General features: G+C 36.1%; 1 protein-coding gene across 2 annotated transcripts in view; it reads right to left on the reverse strand.

Moving 5' to 3' along the window:
- Window positions 1-650: 650 nt before the first annotated feature.
- Window positions 651-23,808, reverse strand: part of LOC139115828 (alpha-2,8-sialyltransferase 8E-like) — a 40,409-nt gene continuing 17,251 nt past the window's right edge. The window contains exons 1-7 of one of the 2 annotated variants that reach the window (XM_070678206.1): window positions 18,784-19,053; window positions 7,799-8,414; window positions 6,362-6,506; window positions 6,006-6,118; window positions 4,035-4,124; window positions 2,370-2,617; window positions 651-1,552 (exon numbers count right to left, since the gene is read on the reverse strand). In XM_070678206.1, coding sequence (XP_070534307.1) covers window positions 1,335-1,552; window positions 2,370-2,617; window positions 4,035-4,124; window positions 6,006-6,118; window positions 6,362-6,506; window positions 7,799-7,959 — 975 coding nt within the window. In that variant the 5' untranslated portion in view covers window positions 7,960-8,414; window positions 18,784-19,053 and the 3' untranslated portion in view covers window positions 651-1,334. Of the gene's footprint in view, window positions 1,553-2,369; window positions 2,618-4,034; window positions 4,125-6,005; window positions 6,119-6,361; window positions 6,507-7,798; window positions 8,415-18,783; window positions 19,054-23,808 lie in introns of those variants that run through there. The other variant, XM_070678207.1, reaches the window with a different exon arrangement.

Below are 23,808 nucleotides of genomic sequence, written 5' to 3' on the forward strand. Positions count from 1 at the left end.
TAAATCATCATAAGACATTGCATGCCTACTCACTGAAAGTACACCGGACAATATCTTGGCTTAAGAAACAAAAACTTTGTCAATTTTAAACAAAATGTACATCAGAGTTCTCTCTTTCTTTATAAGTCAAAGATGAAGTCGCCGATTTTTGCATCTTCGTTGCGTAAAAGGTATATCTCACACAGAAAACTTTTTGACAAATATTTTGTCTAAAAATAATTATACTTTCTCTAAGCTAAATAGTGGTGCTTTTTTCTTTAATTAATTTTCATAGAATATTACTGACCTCACACTCGATGAACAGTTGTAAAACGTTATTGTCCGTTCATACATTGGTATTGCAATCAAATTCAAGAGCGTACAATAAATGACGTCAATAGCCCATTCATTTTTTTATTCATAAATCATGTCTTACATTGCCATTAGCATCATGGTTTTTGAGAGTTTAGAATTGTAAGACAATAATATTATATGAGCATAGGTTAGTAAGAGGATCTTAACAATAAAATAAAGCCAATGTCATCTCACATAATTTAGGATCAAATCCTAATGGCAGTTACCTTTTAAAACATAAACGTCATATCGTTTTTTATCCCAAATAAATGTAACTTTGATATAAGATATCAATCGCACATACATACATACATACACACTGTATTTCACAGTGCAAATATATCTGATTAATTCAGTTTAATAAATTGTACATTTTTTTTCTTTATTTCACCTGTCTATGACATTCCTGCGCATTAATAAACATTGGCGTAGTGTAACCAACCCTTTCAAGTACTCGAAAATCAGATCAACTGAATAAGGTGCATTTTAATGGCCTCTCGATGCATCTTACAATTTTTACCTTGCGTCCTCGTTTATTCCATTTTATTGAAAACAGCTTACTGTCCTAACAGTTCTGGTAGTAGCTGTGTTAAAAACGATTTACCGCCAAATTGATATTTTTCCTTCTGCGATTGTGATATCCCTTTCATGATATCACGCCATTTATCGTGATCAACATTATTCAATACGGTTGTTATGTCATTAAATTTATTAAATAATGCATTTTATAATTTTCTTCAATACGTTAATATTGTTAGTCCATAACGTTATTACCTAAGCAAAATATTGAAATGTGCTCTTGGTTCTCATGTATTGTTCACGTTACCTTCCTCTAAAATCTAATCATATTTATTTGACAAGCCTACTGTGATGCTTAAATACCAAAAATTCTTACATTTTTCGTGTGAACTTGTAAAGGAGTGCCTCGTCATTTTGAAGCGACAGTCATGCGAGAATCAGCTGAACTTCTTTCAGCAAAAATACTCGTGAACATTTATTGCTTAGCATTTTCCTACATGCAGCCGGATTATACCTTTGTTATGCAAATCTGTAAGCATCTTGAATTCCAATGGCATGTCGTGTTTTTTGGTCATCCATGCGTACTTGTCATAGTAATGGTAGTTCAATGGCTTTCCTTGCGGATCAGTTGAGAATGGCCAGTATCCATAGAGATGTATCTCTTGACAAAAACTAAATGCACCAGCTAAAAGTAACAATCCTGAAATACATTATGCAGAAAGTACAAAATTCAGGTTACACTTGGTATTATAGGGTATATAGGATTATGTCAAGAGTGGCCGGAAGACTTCGATCTTCCTTATAGAAAAAATTATATGAGTGAAAAATTCATGACCATTCCTTTTGCAAATCTATTATGCAAACTTACATGTCTTTCAAACCTTTTAATACCATGCTTAAGTTCTTCTTCAACAACTTTCGTCCCCTATGATACTCCAAGCCATACTATGTATGATATATATATGATATTTTATTTGTAAAAGAGAAACTAACTACCTTACATTTACCGATATATCAAATTCAGAATGGCTGATAAAATAGTTTTCGATTATTTGAATAAGTAAGCATGATAATTGCTTTCTTGCGTCAAGAGATTTAAATGGGCCCAACAATTGTTGGACCAAAATTATTTACAAAATGTAATCGCAGGAATACCTGTCCCTGTTTGTTAGTATTGTTCTCCAACATAAAAAGAAATTAAAGTGCAACCTTCTGTTCCACACCAAACATTGTATCGAAATGCCTTTGTTCGAGATGTCGCACATTGGCGTCTTTGTTCAACCGGTCAACAGAATTAGTGCCTACGTCATGTCCCATGTTATTTTTGACAATAGAATTCTATCTCTGATTTAATTACTTTGTCAACAATGCCATCGCAAATTATGAATGAGGCGACGTGTTTAAAATGCTAACAATGTATATTTCAAAGTTTCTAGATGGGGAAACTAAGAATTCTACTTTTAAAGATACGCAAAAAGGGCGAACAAATAATCTCATATTGCGTTGTCTGATCTCACCTGATGATATTCTCGTTTCTTTGATTTTCTTCCTTCTGCTGAAAAACCGTTTCACGGATTTGATGTAATCTGTATGAGTGTAATATAATTTGATGTTTGCATCTTCAAGGGCGTCTTGGGCTTTAAACACTGGTTCGGCAAATCGACGGTAGGAGAAGGCGGCCGAGTAGACTGTTGTATTACCATACTCTTGCTTCACGTAGTTGGTAAAGTTTGCTGCAGTTCCAGTCTCCCCAACACTTGAATAACTATATTACAAAAGAAACAATGTTACTATTTCTAATATATGGGTCATTAATGCAGTGCTTCATCATTGTGTAAATGCATTATGTGAGATGTGAAACTCAAGCAAAAGTGTCATCGCTCCTGCTCATTAGAAACCTATTCCTAAGGAGACGTATTACAGCCTTTGAGAATATGTCAGCTTTCTTCGTTTGAGATGAGGCTGCAATACTAAGACAGTGTTATTACTGTATAATACATATCTAATGTGTCTACCCTAATGAATCTTTACGTTCATCAGAGCGAAACTGGGCATAGTTGTCATAGAAACGTATATCAAGTAACAATTAATTCTACTTTATCATGAATCAATACTAATAACATTGCCAATCTACCCCTTGCGCGACACCAAGGGCTGAGCCCTATATAAAATTACGTTTGACTATGATATTTATCGCCAATAAAGAATACTGCCAACCTGTTGTGTATTGGTCTTATGCTAGCAATGGTTTTGTAACAATTTCTTTTTCTCCTTCATGTCACGTATTTGTCCTTTGACAATCTTACGCGAAGTCTTGACACTGTGTTGCGTCGTTAACTGATGCGTCTGATTGCCTAATGCTCCAAAGCAAGCAAGGGTAAGTTACAAATCTGTGGTCTTCTGTTATACATAGCTGATGCGCTCATTGTTGACTCTGTCAAAGTTAATCCAGTGATAATCTGGTGACAGGGTCCATAGATTAGTAATTTATCTTTGCTTGCTTTGGCGCATTAGGCGATTTAACTCTTCAGATAATAGACATAGCATGGTCATAAAACATTTACAGAGATTGTCAAGGGCAGTGCTAAGTTAAGACTAAACACAAAGGTTGGTAGAATAAATCTTTATTAGAAATACAAACAAAACACCTACCCATCCCAAGTGCTTACATAAGAGAAGGACACCAAACACTTGCAGTATTCTTTACTGGCATACATATCATAGTAAATCATATTAAAATAAATAAACCATAGCAAGAAGAACCTGTGCTGAGCCCAAGACACCCTACCCCCGCCCCTACCCCTGGGGACGGACATTTTGTGCAGCCACCTATGGCCTGGCATGAAGCTGGCTCCGCCGGCAACACGCTAAACATTCGTTGGTGAAAGTTTTCTATAAGTTGTTGAAACGTTCTATACAGGTCACTAATACGTTACGTATACGTCCAAATCGTCATGAATACGCTATGTTACACCAACAATTGAAAAGTACATCGTGAAGTTCAGCGTATGCCATCGTTTTACAGAAATTTTGATACGTCGACATACGCTGGCTAAATCCTCAAAGAATAACAGGGCCTTCAGGCAAACCGTCGGTTCACGGCTATATAAGCGAATGACTTATTTAATCTATAACAAATATTTTATCGAATATTTCATCATTAATAAGTTGTTTATACTTACTTTACTGTTAAGATTGAAGGGTTACAAGTAATAAGATTTGTTTTTGTGCCAGTATCATTTGCATAATTCTGTATTCTTGCCAAGTTGAATCTGAAATGAAAGATAAAATCGCTCACTTCAATCCTTCCCTTTATACTAAACAAACTTCACCATTGAAAAGGCACCATTGAAACTTACAGGACACAAACCTTTGAATTCGAACTGATACTGTATTCTTTAGTAATATCAATCCGCAATACTGTAAGTTTTCTATTTTCATCACTCTTTTGAAAACGTCAAGCTTAAAAGAGCAATCTGATTCATTATTATTAAGCCTTCTTGCGAAGTCTTTCTACACATAAGCGCGTGTGGACTCAAAGGCCTGGGACTTGATCCCCGGGATCAAAGTTGTTTTAGCCTAAAAGAGAATTATGCAGTGTCAAAGCCTTTTGTTTAATAATGTTTTCCATTGAAATTGTAATGTAATAAGTAGATTTCCCTATGAGACAATCTGACGTCGGTACAGGCCTTTAAACTAACAAGACCCTAACTTTGAAGAATAAAATACATCGACCCCATTCATTGTGTGCGCGGTGCAATATTTTTGCACTGACCATGGGTTTACGGACAATATGATAGAGCTTTCAGGTAAATGACCCTCCTGTTGATTGCATTATTCTCTACAGTAAAGACCTTAGATCCTGACCTTGCATATTCGTATTTGATAAGAATTGGATATATATGGCGTGGTGAGCCAGCTCTCTTCGGTACGATTGTCACCGTTGTTTCATTTCTAACTTCCCTGAACCGTTTAACCAACCAATAAATCAGCTACTCAACTTAAGTTTTTCGTTTTGAAAAAGTGAGATATGGTGAAAGTAAGAATTTATTTACATTAAACTAAAGTTGATGAGAATAGTAGGAGATATAGCAAAACAATAAGAGCAGTTAATGCGTGTCTTCACTTTAAAATCAAAAATACGATACATGAACATCAGCTTAAATTATCAAACAAACACAAAGATAAACTCACAGAAGAACAACTTGTACAATATTAACTAAGTATTATAAAAATAAAAATGATTAATACCATTACTTAATTGAATAATTGATTAATTAATTAATTAATTAATTAATTATTTATTATTTATTATCTTATTAAGTAAGTAAATAAGTAATTAATTAAGTAAGTAAGTAAGTAATTCGGCGATGCCACTACCTTCTTTTACTGAAAACAACAAATTCTCAATCTTAAGATACGAATAGCAAAGCATAATTGTGTCTCTGGGGCTGATAATAGACGTACGTATGGAGATTACATGAAGAGTCTACCTTTGAAAAAGGTCGTTAGAAATGTTACATTCAAGTCACCTACTACTCCAAGTGAACAGATCTTTCAGGAATTTAATATTTTGAACATCTGTAATCAGTTGAATATCACATTCGGGTTTTCAGTCATGACCTTTTGCTCAGTAACCTACCCAATAGCATCAATGACTATTTTTCCTTACTTCTAAATCAGTTTCTAACTCGTCCTTTCTATACCAAAATGCAATCTTCGTCTCGGCTAATTCGCTTTCAGTTATCACGGCGCGAAATTCTCGAATAGGTTTCCATTTTCTGTTAGAAACATTTCACATAGAACACAGTTCAAGCATGCCCTCAAATCTTTCATTGTCAATAAGTCTTGATTTCCATGTGCTAGTTTTGCCCTTGATACTTTTTAGCATATGTTATCAAGACTTGTTATTGTCCTTGGGTGAGCATGTACACTTGGTTACAATTCTTATCTACCTTTCTTTTTTGGGCAGGTTTATTTACGTAAATCACAAATCTTATCATGAGATAAAGATATTGAATTACTTACAATGCAGTGAAGGCGAATCTTACAAGAACGATTATAAAAAATAATAATTAAAATAAATAAATAAATAAATAAATAAATAAATAAATAAATAAATAAATAAATAAATAAATAAATAAAAGACTGACCTTATAACAAAGTCCGACGAGTCTATTGATTTTCCGCATTGACTGCCAAGCAAAATACCACTATTTCCAACCAAACTGCATTTCTTGAATGAAGCTTTCTTGAAAGGCATTTCCTGTTCATAAGAAAATAAACAATAGTAAAAATATCCTTTGTGTAATTTGCCTACAGAGAGGATAGAAGATAAACCACATGACATTGTGATGTTATCGTACAGAAATAAAATACCTCTGCGCTGAGAGCTAATACAAATGATTTGAGTATAACGATTACACATATGGTGATCATTGTAGTATTTGTCTGTGACAATATAAGAAATACATTCGAAAAATAAAAACAATATTTTATTTGAACATACCTTGGGAAATCTTTTGTACACCTCCTGTGTTACATTTAGCTGGGACCTTCTTTCAGCATCAAACTTTATTGTGCCGTTTAGTTCAACGTTCTTCTGCGTGACTGTGAACATTTCGGTCATTTTGCATTCTTTTTCAAGAAGGTCCCTGTTAATATACAAAATTTATAATGGTGTATGCTGCAAAACGTGTGTAAGGCAGTCCAATCATCCTTATATCTACCATAGAATTGGCTTGAATAAACATTGCGAAGCAACTGGGTGAATTTCTGTCGATTATTTGTTATGGATGATAAGCTTTAAAACAAGCTGTAACTGACAACTGTTGTCTGTTACCATGTTGGCGATTGGACGTATGCTTTCTATTTTTGCCTTTTTACGAGAGTAAAAACTTCTTCCAGCGAAGGGTCTGAAAAACTGTGTGCCAATTCAAAGTATTCTGTGTTTTGTTTTTTTGTTTTTTTTGCTTGTTATTTAGATACGAGTGTGTATGCCTCATGGATAAACCTAGTTTTGAATAAAAATGCTTTAATTAATTCGTTGCCCAGTACTGCTTACCAGCTTATTATTGTATATTACGGTTTTGAATAATATTATATCCATATTTATATGCTGTTTTAATATGCTCCCCGTCTTACTGTAATAAAAAACAAGGCAATCGTAATCCTGAATAGATATGATGATCAAAATAGCTTGGAATTATAACATCCTGGGGTGACCAGAAAAACGTTTCTAGCAATAGAAAAAACCTTTTGCAAACGTTCTTTGATAGATTTTGAAACAATTTAACCCAAAACGGTGTCCACTGTTTACACTCACAGAATTCGTTGAGTGCAGGAAATACCAATCGTTGTACCAACCCGTACACACTGTACCAAGAAAAAAACCTTTCATGAGCGTTCTGTGCAGTTTCATCGACGGGAAATGTGATAAAGGCAATACAAGAATGTTCAAACAGTTATTGTAGGTGAGTTTTTCAATTGAAGCACCACAGCGCTGAAGATGTTGAGTGCTGCACACTGAACGTCGTAATTGGTTACATTGTTGCAAACTTTGTCGAAGCAGAACGTTTGTAATGAAAGCAGGTGCCGTCATTTTCTATCGCCAGAAACGTTTTTCTTATCACCCAAGCACGTTGTAATTCCAAGCTATTTTGAAATTGACTGTAATAAGTCGTGAATAAATTATTATTACTTATGACCATAAACTGAAGTGAATTTGAAGGACAGAACTCACTCTAAAGTTCTAAGGGTTGATTATTTAGATGAAATAACTGACTGCCCCTAAAATGCACTTCCGATGGTTGTTGTATTACATGTATATCATTTATCTAGCAAACTGGCTGTCTATGGTGGTCAAATGTATTCAAGGTATTTTCTAAACGCATTGAAACATAGAACTACGACAATAAGCAGTATATAGCGAAAAGGTAATACTAACCTCAACTTTTTTGCCTCTTTAACGTTGAATTTCCATTTCGTTCTAATTGACTTGAATACAGCCATTGGAGATATTGACGGCTTAATAGTCACCTTGGGTGGTAAAACTTTACCCTTATCATCGACCAACATCGATTTGGCAGTGTCATTTACTAATTTCATCGTTTCATTGACTAACACTGACTTTCCAGCATTTTGAATGACTCTAGTTTACTTGTTTCATTAAGTGACATTGGTTTTGCAGCCTTATTGACTGACTTGAATTTAATAGTTTCATTGACTGGTAATGCTTTTGCAGTCTTATTAATTGACTTTGATTTGAAAGTTTCATTGACTGATATCAATTTATTAGTGCTATCGATTGAAATAAATTTACTGGTATTGTTTATGAACACTTGGAAATTCATCTGCGGTTTCTTAACTTTGTCAAATTCCGAAAACGATAATACACTGTAAATATCCATCCGGGACACTGAATAATATTTTGTTATAGGAACAGTTGAATACAACATCAGCATTAATGTCATACAACTGCTAAATCCTGTAAATCCCATCAGTAATAAAATTCTTTGACGTGAAACGGAGCTCCTTTTAATACGGATGTTTGACCCCTGGATCTGCAATGAAAAGTTGTTGATGAAAAATATGTCAGCGTGACATCAAGAAAAGAGAAAGAGGAGAACTGCGAAATCGAATGACAAAAAAAACCCTCCAAAATACAAAGGCTTTAATTGAGTAGACAAAATGTATGTATGAATGTCTATGTATGTATATATGTTAGGAAGGAATTCTGAGTGAAGTAGGGAAAAACTAGTTATATGAAGTAAGCACAGTGTCGTAACTTGAATTTAGTGTACACTATGTTGCATTAGGAATGAAATATTTTTGAAGTATTTACACGGTCGTGGTATTTTTTCGTTACCAGCTTGCTTTAACAAGATAAATTTGGTCACATTATCTACACTAAAGTATCAAAATAAACTTTATTTGGAGTAGCTCATACTTGTAGCCGGACTCTGTATCAGTACAAATTAAACTTTTAACATTCACTGCACTTTTACAGCACAACAACACACTCAGGAAATAAAATAATGCAAAAATTATAAAGCTCAATATGATTTGAACAGAGCTGCGTGAAATTTTGAATCCCTAGCCATAATGCGGATCGTTAGTATATGATATATGCACTTTTCTGTTGTGTTATTTTGGTGGTGTACTCGGGGGTGATTTTTCGGCAGAGTAAAGGCTACGTTCAATGTTATTCAATATATATAAATAAAACTCGTAAAATAAGATAAGATAAGATATATAAGATAAGATGAATAATTTATATAGTGTCTGCTATCCATTAGCAGTGTTCTCCTGCGCTTTACACCAGGTCACAGGTAAACTCTTTTGAATAAATGAGTCTGAAGCTGAGATCCGAAGGTGCGAATGTCGGGAGCTGATCGAGTATGCGCTGGTAGTTTGTTCCGTAGAATGTATGAAAAATGGGAGAAGGGATCTGTCACCGTATGATTGTAACCGGGTTCGAGAAACTTTAAGTGTGTTTTTAGAATTGATCGAAGAGATCTGATAGAGGTATTTACGTAAATGGGTTCAGTCAGGTTTGAAGGAGCGAGTCCATGTACTGATCTGTATATGAGAAGTAGGATTTTGAACTGAATTCTGTAAGGTAGAGGGAGCCAGTGAAGCTCCTTCAAGATTGATGTAATGTGATCCCTTATATTTGTATTTGTGATGATACGATCCGCCGAGTTTTGTACTCTTTGTATTAATCTGATTTATGAGTCCGGTAAAGCATAGAGTAGGGCGTTGCTGTAGTCTAGCTCGGCAGAAAGAGTTGAATACATGAACATCAGACAAGTCTGTTTAAGGAGATATTTTCTGATGAATCCAATACGGCAGATAAGTAGAGAGATGATCTGACAGGTCTGAGCTATGTGTTTCTTGAAATCGTGACTACTGTTAAACAGGAATTCAATACTGCGCTGTGTCTATTAGTTTCTTGTTTGTTTTTGTATGTTTGTTTTGTACTTAATGAAACTGCTTTTTCTGCACTTTTTGGTTTTTAAAAACCGTTTCAATGGTAAATAAATAAATAAATAAATAAATAAATAAATAAATAAAAATAAATAAATAAATAAATAAATAAATAATTGAATGAAGCTTGATCCAACTTAAATGCTGTTAATGTTGGTTGGGGAGTGAACATACTATTAACGAATAAGGAGAATTTCTGTTTCACCATCAATGAATTGAAATTTGTTTGATATTATCCAACACTTAATGTCAACCACACAGCCTTAGATTTAAAGACTGTTGTATATTGATTTTGTGAAAATTATATACAGTTTGTTTTCATCAAATATTGCTGAAATTTAAGATTATGATTTTGGATTATCTGTCAAAGGGCTGTAGTATAGAGAGTGAATAAAAGCGGTCCAGAACTGATCCTTGTTGAGCATAGTATTGAGGAGGACTTGATGATGTGATGAATGACCATTAATTGCAACGGACTGGTAACGATTGGTGGGATATGAAAAAAGCCATTTGAGGGGCAGGACCTTGAATATCCAGATGAGCGAGGCGTAAATTTAAAGCAGAACGTACAGCGGTTCAGTAGCGTAGACGACATGAAAAGATGTAATAAGTCTACGCCATCCTTATATGGCTTTCGTCATAAAAATAGAAATACAGCACCTCTAGAATTTACTGCGGAAATTACATTAAAGTCCAAATAAACCCTGTATAATTATGAATTAAGGATTAACGTTGGAACAGAATTGAGGTAATCATTCAACTGTAAATTTGAATGGCATTTGTATGCTAAATTTGATAAAGAAGATAAAACCGATGACGTTGGCCGAGTACACTTTATTAGTGTCATTCATAACGTTTTGTGAAAGGGTGAAATTGTGGTCGAAGCACCACAAGCGACCGCGCAAGCGCTCGCGAGGGGAGGTCAGGAGGGGGTGCCTGAGAGCTTTTGGAAAACAGAGAATCAAATAGTGTTATTTGGTGGGACATGGGAAGCAAAAACTTAAAGGAAACGAAATCTGAGACAGAATTCCAAAACTTTTATTCCAGTTTAATGATTTCAATGATTATTGCATTTTTTGAAAACGAAAAAAAAGCAACAGACATATTTATCGATGTCCAAATACATATATCATAATCACTCACGTGTTCTCAGCCTAATACACGCCTGGGCCGAGCTTAAAATAAGTTGTTTATCTTTGGGAAGAAAAACATAAGCGAAATTATGACCTTCTAGTGAAACGTTCAATGTGCTCTGCTGTCCTTTGTATGTTCACTCAGCTAAGTCGGTAAGGCAACGCACAGTCCCTGTGGAGGGACCGTGGCTAACGTTACGGACTGTGCATTGCAAATATGACTGCCATCGATGAGTTGTACGTCGGCTTACGATCTTTGATGACATCACAAACTCGCGAAATTTACAAGAACGATGATTACGTTTGCAGCCTGCAGGATCGACTCTCATGCAATCTGCTGGTAAATCACTTTCACCTTATTTGTAAATTTCATTGTTTTATATAATCATTTTTCAAAAAAAAAATATTTTTATTTTTGGCAAGGGGTGCTCGCAATTTACAAGAGGGCGCTGCGCCCCTGTTTCAGGGAGAACACTAAACATAATAGAAACGAAACAAAACACCGAAATACTGCCAGACGAATGTAGAAACACCTTACAAATAGATACAATGTTTTATGTACCAGATGCATCCCCTCTCCATGTTATTGACCTTTCAATTCCGAAAGGTATCGGGAAAGGGCACTCAAACGACAATTGTCTAGACGACAGTGTCAGCATGTCGAGAGAATCAAAAGATTGACTTGTACCCATAGGAGACAGAAAATTGTCAAAAAAGCAACTCAAACAAGAAACGAATAGATGTCATAGCACAGCAGTTGGATAACACACTTAAATGGAGAGGAGGTGACACTGGACCCAGCTAGCTTTGATGCATATTCACGGATATGAGGAAAATACCAACAGGACAACTTACTTATAAACCATGGAGTGTGTGCTCAGATGAACTCTCCTCATTATGCCAGAGGTCATAGAGGGACAGACTCAAAAGGTCAAGTCAATTTGCTTAATAATAATCCTGAACGATAAAAGCCAATTGCCATTTCTAATTGAAGTCATCGATATCTATGCTTCCCACATTGGCCAGAACGACAATTGGCCTGTATTGTAGAACTTAAAACCATTTCTGTTCATTCAGTGCTAAATTTCAAGATTTGCTCAACCTAATGCAAGAAAGTGAGATGCGGAAGTAATATGTTTGACGGAATGAGGACACACTCTATTTTTTTAAGTAGGTTAGATTCTGTATTCATGTTTATTCATCCGTTAATTCGTTCATTACCATAATTACAAAAATTGCAATTGCATCGCAAATTATGAGGTATAAACTAGCCAAGGAAAATAAGAGAAGTAAAGCTGAACTCAAGTCAAAACAAAGAGGAGCTCAAATAAAGGGTGGGTTGATAAGAAGGGATAATAATCCACAAAAACACATTTTACTTTTTTAAGAATTAAGTTTTTTTTTTGTTACAGAGCAATCGTTATCTTTTTTTCCTAACTACTTACGGCTATCGTTTTGTCATTATCTCCGACATTTATTTAATTTTAAAAATTTCTTTTTAATTTTTTCCCTTTCTGTCGGTGTCTCCTGCATAACAAATATTGCAAATAAAACGGTGTAAAATAACAAACTTTGTCCTCAAACAGAGTTCAACTGTTTTATCGAGTGCGTGACACTGTGTTTGTTTCAGAGCAAAACATATCGTATTTTGCATACTTCCGTAGGCAGTTATCTTGTCGTTGTCTCCCGTGGTTAAATCATAGACCCTAAAAAGATTAGTATCTATGGTTAAATCTGTACTTGGGATCAAAAGGAATAATACATTGTGTGATATTCTGTCAATATATATTTCAATATAAAAAAACGTCTGTCTGTAAATGATTACAGGATGCACTAAAAGGGTGTCAAAATAATGGAATCTATCCTGTAGCAGTGTTCAACTCTTTTATATACTAAGGTTTGTTTTATTTTGCATATTACAATGTAATTCAAACAATTGGAATCTTCGTAAATATAAATATTTATGTAAAAATACAAATTGCATATAAACATGCAGTAAGTTTTTGTCAGTAGTATGATATTCTAACAAAATATATAATTGCCATCTTACATACGTGTCCTTGTATTCATACCCAGAGCCCAGTTTACCTGAAACTAACAAAATAATAGACAGCTATAATCCATACTTACGAACAATCCAGAAATACAAATGTAGCACATAGTGGGACTGACAATGTCTAGGTACCTACGCAGAGAGTTAAAATTAAACACCAGGGGGAAACAACAGACCTGGGAGATCTTATTACATGCCTCAAGGTGAATATAAATCAGTGCATTTACTTGAATAGGAACATCCGGGATGTTAGCGGGCCGTTGAATGATGTACTGACCGGTGTCCATGGTTACCCGGGCCTGTGAAGACTTTCGATGTTTTCGACGTCAAAGTAGACGCCGAACGCTAGATGTAAATTATCCATGCACGCACTGCTATTTTGACTTTAAAAAAATATGTTTGATGCTCGTCGATAATGGTAAAATTGTTTGAAAATGCCTTGCATGTTACAAAATGTTATATAGCATTAACTGTGAAGAGTCATGTAATAAAAATATTATTGCCTGGATACATGGGTTTATGTGCCCTCGCAGCAGGAGACATTTGCCCTCCTGCCGTCGGGCAAATTGTCACCTGATTTGGGGCACCTAAAGCCATGTATTCAGGCAATAATATATATTACAATCACACAACTATCGAAAAACTACATTCCATCAGCTGCAGCCAAGCGCCCGACATCAAGAAATTGCGACCAAGGGTGTTTTACGTAAACATTATAGTGTTGTAGGATATTTTTAAGAAAGCTTAAATCCGTACCTTGTCTCCCGATACGATTTGACAAACTTCCCTAGCCCTCTCACTAGTCTTCCAAGCTCCCCTCTTCCAAACAAGAAACTCCATTCTACACGAACAACTTGGGTGACAGCCCTGCAATTTTAGTCTATATACTGGGAGAAAACGGTCTTATCTAACACCAAACTAGAATGTAGTAACATTGAAATAGGGCAATCTGATAAAATCCCACATTTTGTTTTTCGAAACGCAAGGTACTAAAGATCGCGGACTGGAAGGTTCTATTTGACAAAAACAAAACTGAAGACTATCGAGATCAAACTCTAAACTATAAATCAAGTGTTGAAAGCGATTATATTCCAATTAAAATAGTTGACACAAATTGAACCGTTCATGATATACGTTTAATGAAAATTACCGACCCGATGTGCAAAAATACCTTCCCTTTCCACCACTTATGCAGTTTGGTGAGACGACTTGATAACCTGTGTATGCAACTTGAAAGTGCGTTGTAATACTTAGTACTTTGTAAAAAAGGAATTATTTACGGGCCAGGTGCAAGATGTCCACCTCTGACAATCCGACGGCCGACCAGTACTTAGATACTAAAAAGAATGATTCACCGTGCCTGAAGCTACACTCCCTCTGCCCGTTCTCAGTCATCTGAATGAGAACCGGTTCTCAGGATTTTCTCACGATCTCACAGACAATCACACACAAAGGTCAAAAGGGAAAAGGTTAAAGAGCAACAACAAGAAATGTGCGCTCTACCGCTCGGTCACTTCAGTTCGCCCCATTTTCAACCACAGTGTTGACCTGGCGTTCGTAGCGTGACCTAGGCATAATATAGAGCGATTTCATACACATATTTGAAGATTCGTAACAATAATATGTTTTAAGATGAAACTGATCTCAGGAACATTGAAACAGCACATAAAATCCCGTAAAAATGTCAGCTTGCAGAGGTAGCTCCAGGGCTCGAAATTAACTTTTTCCTCTGGTAGTCCCATTGGGCTACCATTTTCTGAAGTTGGTAGCCCAGTGACAAGGACCAGTCGCCCATGTATGAATGAAGAGTTTTTTCCCCTCGGAAGTAATTCATGATACTCATGTTGACACGTATATAAGTTGAAGTCGGCCAAGTCGAGTTTGGGTTTAGTACTTGGGACGCGATTTATAATTTTGTGTTGACACGTATATAAGTGTAACTTGTGGCCAGTTTTTCAGTATTCTGCTTCTGCGTATCAACTACGCGTTTGACCCTAATCCGTTTGTCATGATTAAATTTGGACTACTCTTTTGCTGAAAGGGCGGCAACTGTTTGCTTTTATTATTTTTTTTGTGACTCAAAAAACTCGAACTCGAAGAAATCGTGGAATCATGCTGCCAACAAGAGAGCAAGTTTTAGTACTTATTTACATGTCTAGTAACCTAAGTTTCCTTTTCAACGTCTAGATCACTTCTTTCACTAGCTTAAGCAGAATCGAAGATTATCCACTGAAAACATTCGTTAGACGAGATACCAGAGCGTTGACGGCGTGGCGCGCCTCTGTGATGTCTGTCCTAAAGGCTCCCAAGTCTTCATTCTCCATTGATTATGATTCATTTGTTTGCTTGCATGCTTTTTCTATGATTGATTAACTATTGAAAAGCGAAGAACATGCATTAAGCTAATTTCCGGTGAACAAATCTTCATGGTAGAGCAGTGAAAGAGTAGTTCATGCAAACAGAACCCATTGCTGCATAGAGTGACCTGACAAGGTGATACGAAACTTGAAAGCTCAGGTTTCAGCAAACATATCCGCATGCCTCGCCTCAATAGTTGGGGTCAAATTGTGCAAAAGCTCCTAGCCTGACAACTCTATGCGAGGCCAGAATTGCATAGGCAACAGGATGTACTCGAGGTAAATTTCAGTAAAAGTTTCTGTCGTGGGGCTATCAATTTCAGTTGTATTTCAGAGCTGTATTAACAAACCTGCACCAAAGCTGTTGGTACAAAACTATTTACAATTATGTATTATTTAACTAGTCACTGCTGTTAGTGGCCAGAGGTCGTAGACCGGGAATACATGCAGAATATTACCAACTACCTTTTGGGCAAGAACAAAACTTTTACACTGATGCGGCACACCACAGGCTGTTGTCGGCAGTCTAAGCCGTGTACACAGTCATGAAATCCAGGTACCGATAAAATTTAGATCCCGTCAAGTGAGTGAAAATATTTCTAGTACATGCACGCTTTTACTTTTGCGATACAAAAATATAAAAAATCTACTAAACGTAAAGTTAGCATTAACATATTCATGTATGAATTTTTTTAGGGACTGGACTCTTCCAGAAATCTGCCCCAAGCTTTCATCAGAGAAACCACTGTCTCGGTGGAGAAATACAGTCAAATAAACTCATAAAAGTCAAAATAATTGATCTCAAATCCAAATATTCTTTTATGACAAGGCTTCATCACAAATTTCCACAACCATATACAATATAAACGTTTAGTTATGGTCTTGGTATATGTTTTGTCAGTCTCAATATCCATAATTATGAACAGTGTAATAGTTACCGAATGCAGCGCAGCAGATAATTGCCAGTCAGTGATAGGAACGGTCATGTTCTTTGGGTCGGGCAGGACGGATCGAGAATTTCGGACAGATCAAAGGACATTTTGAGAGGGTAAAATGCATCTTGCGTGCAACAAGAATGCACTTACTTTAAAATACTTTGAAAAAAAAAAACAATTGGATAACTTGTATGGATGATAGAGAGATGATTTGCATAAAATAATCATTCAAGTACTATGGACTGACAAATTAATTTCGTCCGAACCAACTTGACATGCATAATTGCGTGATATTTTATATTTGAACAAGAAATCTCAAAAAACAGTTCATATGTCGTCAGTTACCACACTGTAAAGGTCAAAGAGGTTTAATATTTGATAACATTTATGCATTGTCGTGTAATAATGAAACTCCTATCAGGTCAGCCTGCGGTATATTGAAATGAAAAATTATTAAACAGTCCAACACGATTTTATTTATACATGGTGCAGCTATATATTATTGATCGATAGATATAAAATGTAAAAAGACGACAATGACAATGGACATCATAAGTGGAATCTGGCTTGACTAGCTAAACTCAAGGCATTTCGGCACGATATAGGAGAAGAACAAATAACCGGTATTGAAACTGAGACACATTCTCCCTCGATACTAACGATTTATCACAGGTGAAGTTCATACTTACAGTGGTTGTCAATTCGGTGCCACAGCCATGTGCGTGGGAAACTTTTAGCTGAAAAGACACGGCTTAACATTCAGCTGTATTTGTTACTAAAACAGCTAAGTGCATCCAACTGCTGAGGTAATGATCCAGACAGAGCTGGTTCACTGAAACAACAGGGAACTCTGGCTCCATGTTTGCTTTTTTGTTTTTGTATGCGTGTTTGCTTATTTGCTACGCATGGTCATTTCCATATACAATAAAGAACCGCTACAGAGTTGTACTTACGTTCACTTTTGTCAATAAAGAATTGTGTTTGTTTGTTTATTTCTTTTTGTTTATTTGTGTGTTTACAATATGGTCAATAAATTATACTTAAAAAGTTTTATATAAAATCCCACATTTAAAAAGAAGCAAACCTCTCCTTTGCCATGAGAGTAAATACTCTCTGCCAAGACCAGAACCCCTGCTGTGTTTTCTTACAAATACGGAATATGTCTTTCCTAAGACAAGACAGACTTAAATGAGAAGGCAACTTTTATGTCTGCTTTATCAACACATTCTGTAAGTACGTTAGAAGAAAACGTGTGCGATGAACACGCAGTTGTTCATAGCCCAGCTTAAAGACCTGTACTGTACAATATTTCTGTCTCATACACGGAGTTGTGGCACCAAATTGAACCCACTGTAGGGTATCAAATTTCACATACGTTCTTTCATAGAGTATGACGATGTCTCGATTGTCTCCGATTCATTCAGCTAATGGCTATTCTGTGATATCCGCATTCTTGGTTATTTCGTAACTTCCTCAAATTTCTGTAACTTCTGCACTCAAACGGCAGGTTCATGACGTCAAAGAATGACAAGGCTTAGGATACTTTGATACGCCGAGTATTCATGGCGATTGAAAACAAGAAGAACTAAGAAACTGCTCCCAACATTTTCTGTAAGAATTTCTCCTCGATAGGAGCCAAGTACTGCTAAGGCCAAATAAAAAAAGGTCGGCAGCATGCCTCCGAAAATTAGGGTAGGTAGTTTTGGTTGGCTAACGCATAAAGTATGGTACGTATTTATTTCGATTTTGCCCAACATACGTTGTGCTACTGGTGTTATCTTTAAAAGAGATTCGAACTTAAGTGTAGACTGGTAATATTAATGACAAGTTCGCTCTAATTATTGTACCGTGACATATAATGTTGGGTCATATTTGACCTAAGGACGCCGCATACGATTGGTGAGTAGCATCCCCATGGTAAATGAGTCGAGACACGCTGTCAAAAACTAACGCATAATGGGTACGTGGCGACAGGAACACATAAATAACCGCCAGGGAATATTTTCTCTATTACATCTTGTCATACTATTGACAATAACTGATATGTTTCCTGACCAGATAGAAATAGAGAAGTTCCTCCTTTTTTTTAACTCTGAAGTACGTATATTTTCGATTTGGGAAACTCAAGACACAGAGTTTCCATTGCGCACAGTTTAGTGAATAACTGGCACCAGTAATAAACACTTCTACACAAACCTGACGTGAAAAGTATGCAAGGGGCGTGGATAACGACAATGGTTTGCATTTGTCTAAGCCTGATTCTTGTGCACTTGAATTGTAACTATCACTCCCTGTCTCTCTACAAATACAACTCAGGTAGAAAGTTTGCCTGATACCAATGTCTACCAGTTAATGACAGGCGGACAGAATGCCCATCCCGTTTGCGTTTCTGTTCAGCATATCTGTTTACTGTCCTAAATAAATCAAACGAACCCCAAAGATGGTCAAAGAAAACTACCGCTTACCACTGTTAACTTCATTTGACGACGAGGTGGTGATTTAAACATTTCGGAGCGAGACGTTTCCCTATGGCGAACGCAATGTACTGTATATGCACGTCATTAAACTCAACGATTGAGCAAACAGTTGCCCCTATTAAATGTTCCGGTCCGCTCGACTTCTTTGGGTCTGCGTAGTGTGTGTAGACTCCTTTAAGTCTGAGTAAACACCATTGACTAACAAACTTGCCGGTACTACTGGCCGTACCCGATCCCAGGCGGTATGTGTCTCGTCGCAAAGCAGCATGGGTAATTTTCAACACGGCCGCGCATTTCGAACCAGACACGCAAGCTATTCCCTTCCGATACGGGACGGGACAGAAATTACAGGGGAGGAGGGCATTATATATTGCGTTTGCAAGAAAAAGAGTGACCCTCCCCGATGTTATGTGCAAAATACAGTGACCCTACCCCTGCGTGTCACAGTCCGCATCGATAATATTTTAATTGACATATAATTTCTTATTTGACCTTTGAATGTTCAAAGAATAATTTTTAACCTTTACATATAATCACTTTGGTGAAATTCCAATATCATGTTTTTTGTTCACATCTGCTCTTTCAAACATCCCATCCTCACCACGTACATTTATATCAATAGACAAACATTTGTAAAAGCACAGATTCAACTCATTTGTAGTGTAAAACATATTCGTAGTTTCTTCATATACTACAATGTATGGTGAATCAACATTTCGGTGAAATTCCAGATCATATTTCTTGCACCCACAAATGCATAGATTTAGTTAGGTTTATATCGAAAAAAATATTCATAGTTTCCTAATGTTCAATTAGTGAACGAATATTTTGGTGAAATTCCAAATCAAATATCTTGCACACACATTCACTAGTCTCAACCCTAATCTAATCACGTACATTAATATCAATAGTCGTCTATAAACGCACTTATTTAGATAGTTTTGTATTGAAAAAAAACCATTCATAGTTTACTCATAGGCTTATATGTATAGTGTATCAACACATTTGGTCAAGATGAAATTCCAAATTTCAAATTTCTTGTACCAATATGTATTTTTAACCACCCTATTCTTACTAAGTACATTTCGATTACTAAACGTCTATTCATGCACAGATATTGCTAGCTTTATATTGGAAAAAATGTTCAGTTTTCTCATACTCCAGGCTTACCATGTATAGCGAATCAACGTTTTTAATGTAATACTTAATGTAATAATAGCTTTATTGTCATCCTCTGGTCCATTCTGATGTTACGACGGAACTGCTATTCAAGGTCATTATGAATGATTACAATCCTTTCTTGAAAGTTATCGATCTCATGATATTCACCAAGTTCTAAAAATCTAATTATTTCATAACTGTCACAATGTTTCTCTAACTGTAGACCACCCTTCACACATGATAGAATATAATTAATAACAGGACATTAACTACCGGTAAGTGCACCTAATTTGGTTATGTGACCACCCAAGCTTCCATAAGCTTTCTTTCTTTAGTATAGTCACTATAGCATACCTATCTTTCACAGTTGGCAAGTTTGCTCACGAGTACCTATACAAAATCATCATTGAAAAAATGGAAAGGTTCTCTGTGATAGATCATTAGCTTTTTCTTTAGAGCCTTTGTTTAATTAATCATGCATGTTACCATGGAAAAACTTGAATAAAGCCAGATAAAAAATAAACAAACTCCTGTTCATCGGAGTTTTGGACCAAGGTTCAGGAGCGGCGAGCGATTTTTTTTTTATTGTGGCCAAAGGTAACTACGGTCCCTCGGACTTTTTTTGCCTGGCAAATAAATCTGTTCTCCTTTTAAGCTAACCAGAAATATGTCAGACAAGATACACTGATACTGTTATTGAATTCATCACTATATTTCTCAAAATAACAATAGCAGTAAACACAATAACAATAACTCAGATCGAACTTTAACATTAACGCATCCATGTGGTTTTTCATTGTCCTAAATTTTTATACTTTCTCTGCAATTTTCATTCACATCATGCACCGCCCATCATTTGCTGTCAGAATCTTGGTAAACAGATCGCCAAACCTCGTATCAGGAAAAACACTGAACAGCGTCTTTGGAACTAACTGTTGGACATCACGTCGAATGCTAGCAATCTAATTAATAGTCATGGTGTACTAAACTTATACAATGAGGAGAAAATTCAGCCAAAAATTGAACCAGTTTGTGTCGTGATTTGCAAAATTCAGACGTCGCATGTTGACAGAGCTCAGTGCAGTAATGTCGGAAGTCTCATTCAAAATCCCACATGCCCGCGAAAACCCGACGAAGTGTAGGGCGCCACCAGCGGTAGTACTGAAGTATTTGCAAAGCAGAGGTATGAATTTGCCGAAATCAAAAAAAATTCCAAATCGGACAGAGTGGAAGACGCGATTTGGATTCTTTTTGGCCTTACCCCCATGTTTTCTATTTCATCTCTAAAGTGCCAAGGTTTTTCGTTATAACAATGGCAAGATATTTTACCTGTATCTTGATTTCACACAAACACATACACCCCCCACACACCTACACACAATCATACACATCACCACATACACACCCACACCCACACACACACACACACACACATACACACATATACATATACATATATATATATATATATATATATATATATATATATATATATATATATATATATATTTATATATATTTATACGGCGAGGGGGGATACGGACGCTACACGGGGAATCACTCGTCCACCACGCAGACACACTCGTCGGAATACGGGGGCTTATATATTATCACATGCATAGACCCAGTTGTCCGTGAATAAACCTCCAGGAATGATAATTACTGGGAAAACGAGAGGGAGTATTTTACAAGAATTCATACGCTTGTGTTATGCGGTCGTGGCTGGGTCACAGCTGACTTGACTGCCCGGTCAGCTCAACATGTCGGGGCTGCTCCTATGGATAATTAGCGTCTCTCGTAGGGCTTTTTCTGTGCGAATCAAGCGGAAATAGGAAAGACTATGGATTTTTAATGCAAGGTATTTATTTGGTACTTACTATAACATCAATTTTAGTGAAAATTCATCCATACACTCGGTCGCGGCTGGCGAGAACAGGTTATTTTTGTCAATATTCGAACATCATTCAAATAATTCTTCTTTGCGAAGTTTGTATGAAATTTTCAAAATTAACAATTATTATGTTTTACGAAATTGTCAATTGTATGTTTAATATTTTACGAATAAAATGAGCGTGTTTAAATATAATGAAGAACAGTGTTCGGCTCTGACTCAATCGGTAAGACAACATACAAGCAACGAGCCTTTCTTAGCTCAGACGCGAGACGACGGAAGTTCAACAACAAGGTACAATACAGGAAACGTGATGCACAATATGCATGGACAAAACAATAGCTTGCACCTTTAAATGCACTGATAACATTGTGAACTCGTCGCTCTTGAAAAATATAATAGCGTTTCTTCTGATGAGTTCTAAGTCCGGAGTATCGTCATTGCTGTCAGAAATATTGTACGCTCTTTGCGTCATCGGCTGGCCCCGGACGCTTGACTGGTTGACTGCCGCGGCAGCAATGATCGTGATGTTGAACTTGAAACCCCTCCATGTTGCTTCAGAAAACATTCTTACTGCTGTAGGGATGATTGGTACGTGTCTTGGGTTATCGGCTATGCTTATTACGTTGTTTGATGGACATCGAGAAGGGCAATTTTGACGAGGTAGACAACACAAAATGCCGCTAACATACCGTTAAAATGTTAGCGGTGTACAAATCAATACCTATAGTGTGACCTATAGTGTGACTATACCTATAGTGTGATGTCATACTATAGGTATAACTGGGTCTATGTGTGTGATAAATGTACATATGTATGTGATAAATATATGTATATATATATATATATATATATATATATATATATATATATATATATATATATATATATATATATATAATATATATATATTATATATATATATATATATATATATATATATATATATATATATATATATATATATATATATATATATATATATTGTTTCTTTAGTTTTACAAACATCGGAATTGACATTCAGTGATAAAATCCAGGCAACCTGCATCGGTTGAAACAGTGGTAATTTCAAATTGGTGATAGCGATCCCGGTGTGTTGACTTCACGTTTATTTATCAAAGTATGAGTCAGTGTCAGTCAATGTCATATTTCAGCTTGGTGACTTGATGAATCCTAGCAATGTACTGCTATCTTGAATTGCTGTGACATTGTCAGCGATCACTTTACCTGGAAACATGGAGCCAGTAGGAGAAACCCTGGCTAGCAATGCACTGAGTGTCGAATGATTAGACCTACAGTCGCATCACATTATCAAATGCCGCGTATGAGAGCTTAGCCGTTCATAATTCTAATTAGGCAAATGTGTACAAGTGTCTGAGAGAGGTACATCAAGCAAATAATCATTAGGAACATAATTTTGTTTTATTCTCAATTCACAATAATTTCAAATCTACCTGTTGTCATGAAATGGATATCTCTGTCACAGCTGTGGGTTGTGATGTCGGTATTGCTTCCGGAAAAGCAAGTGAATGCCATGGATCGCTAACAGCCCTTGAATTGTGTACTCGAGACATCACTGCACATCTCAAATTTCCCAATACGCTTTCAGAACGACTTTAAATATAACTGTTTTGGTTGTGCTGTCATGTTTTCAGGTCATTATAGAATAACCCATCATGAACAAATCACTTTTACCAAAGTCGATGCATACTATCATCATTTTGTGTCCTTTTCAATGCTGAATTACGTAATTTTGTATAATTGGCACGTTTTAAACCGTTTACTATTTTTGCCATCTCCAGATATAAACTTTAATTGAAACTTTCAGAATAAATTAGAGGGGATATTTGTATAAAAATAAGGCTAAACAATTAGGGGGTCGCTGTTACGTGCAGAGAAAACGAACAAAAGGGTGAACTCAGCAGTTAACGTTTAAACAAAATTTATTACGAAAATAAACT

This window comes from Ptychodera flava, chromosome 17 (genome assembly GCF_041260155.1).
Source record: "Ptychodera flava strain L36383 chromosome 17, AS_Pfla_20210202, whole genome shotgun sequence".
Lineage (NCBI taxonomy): Eukaryota > Metazoa > Hemichordata > Enteropneusta > Ptychoderidae > Ptychodera > Ptychodera flava.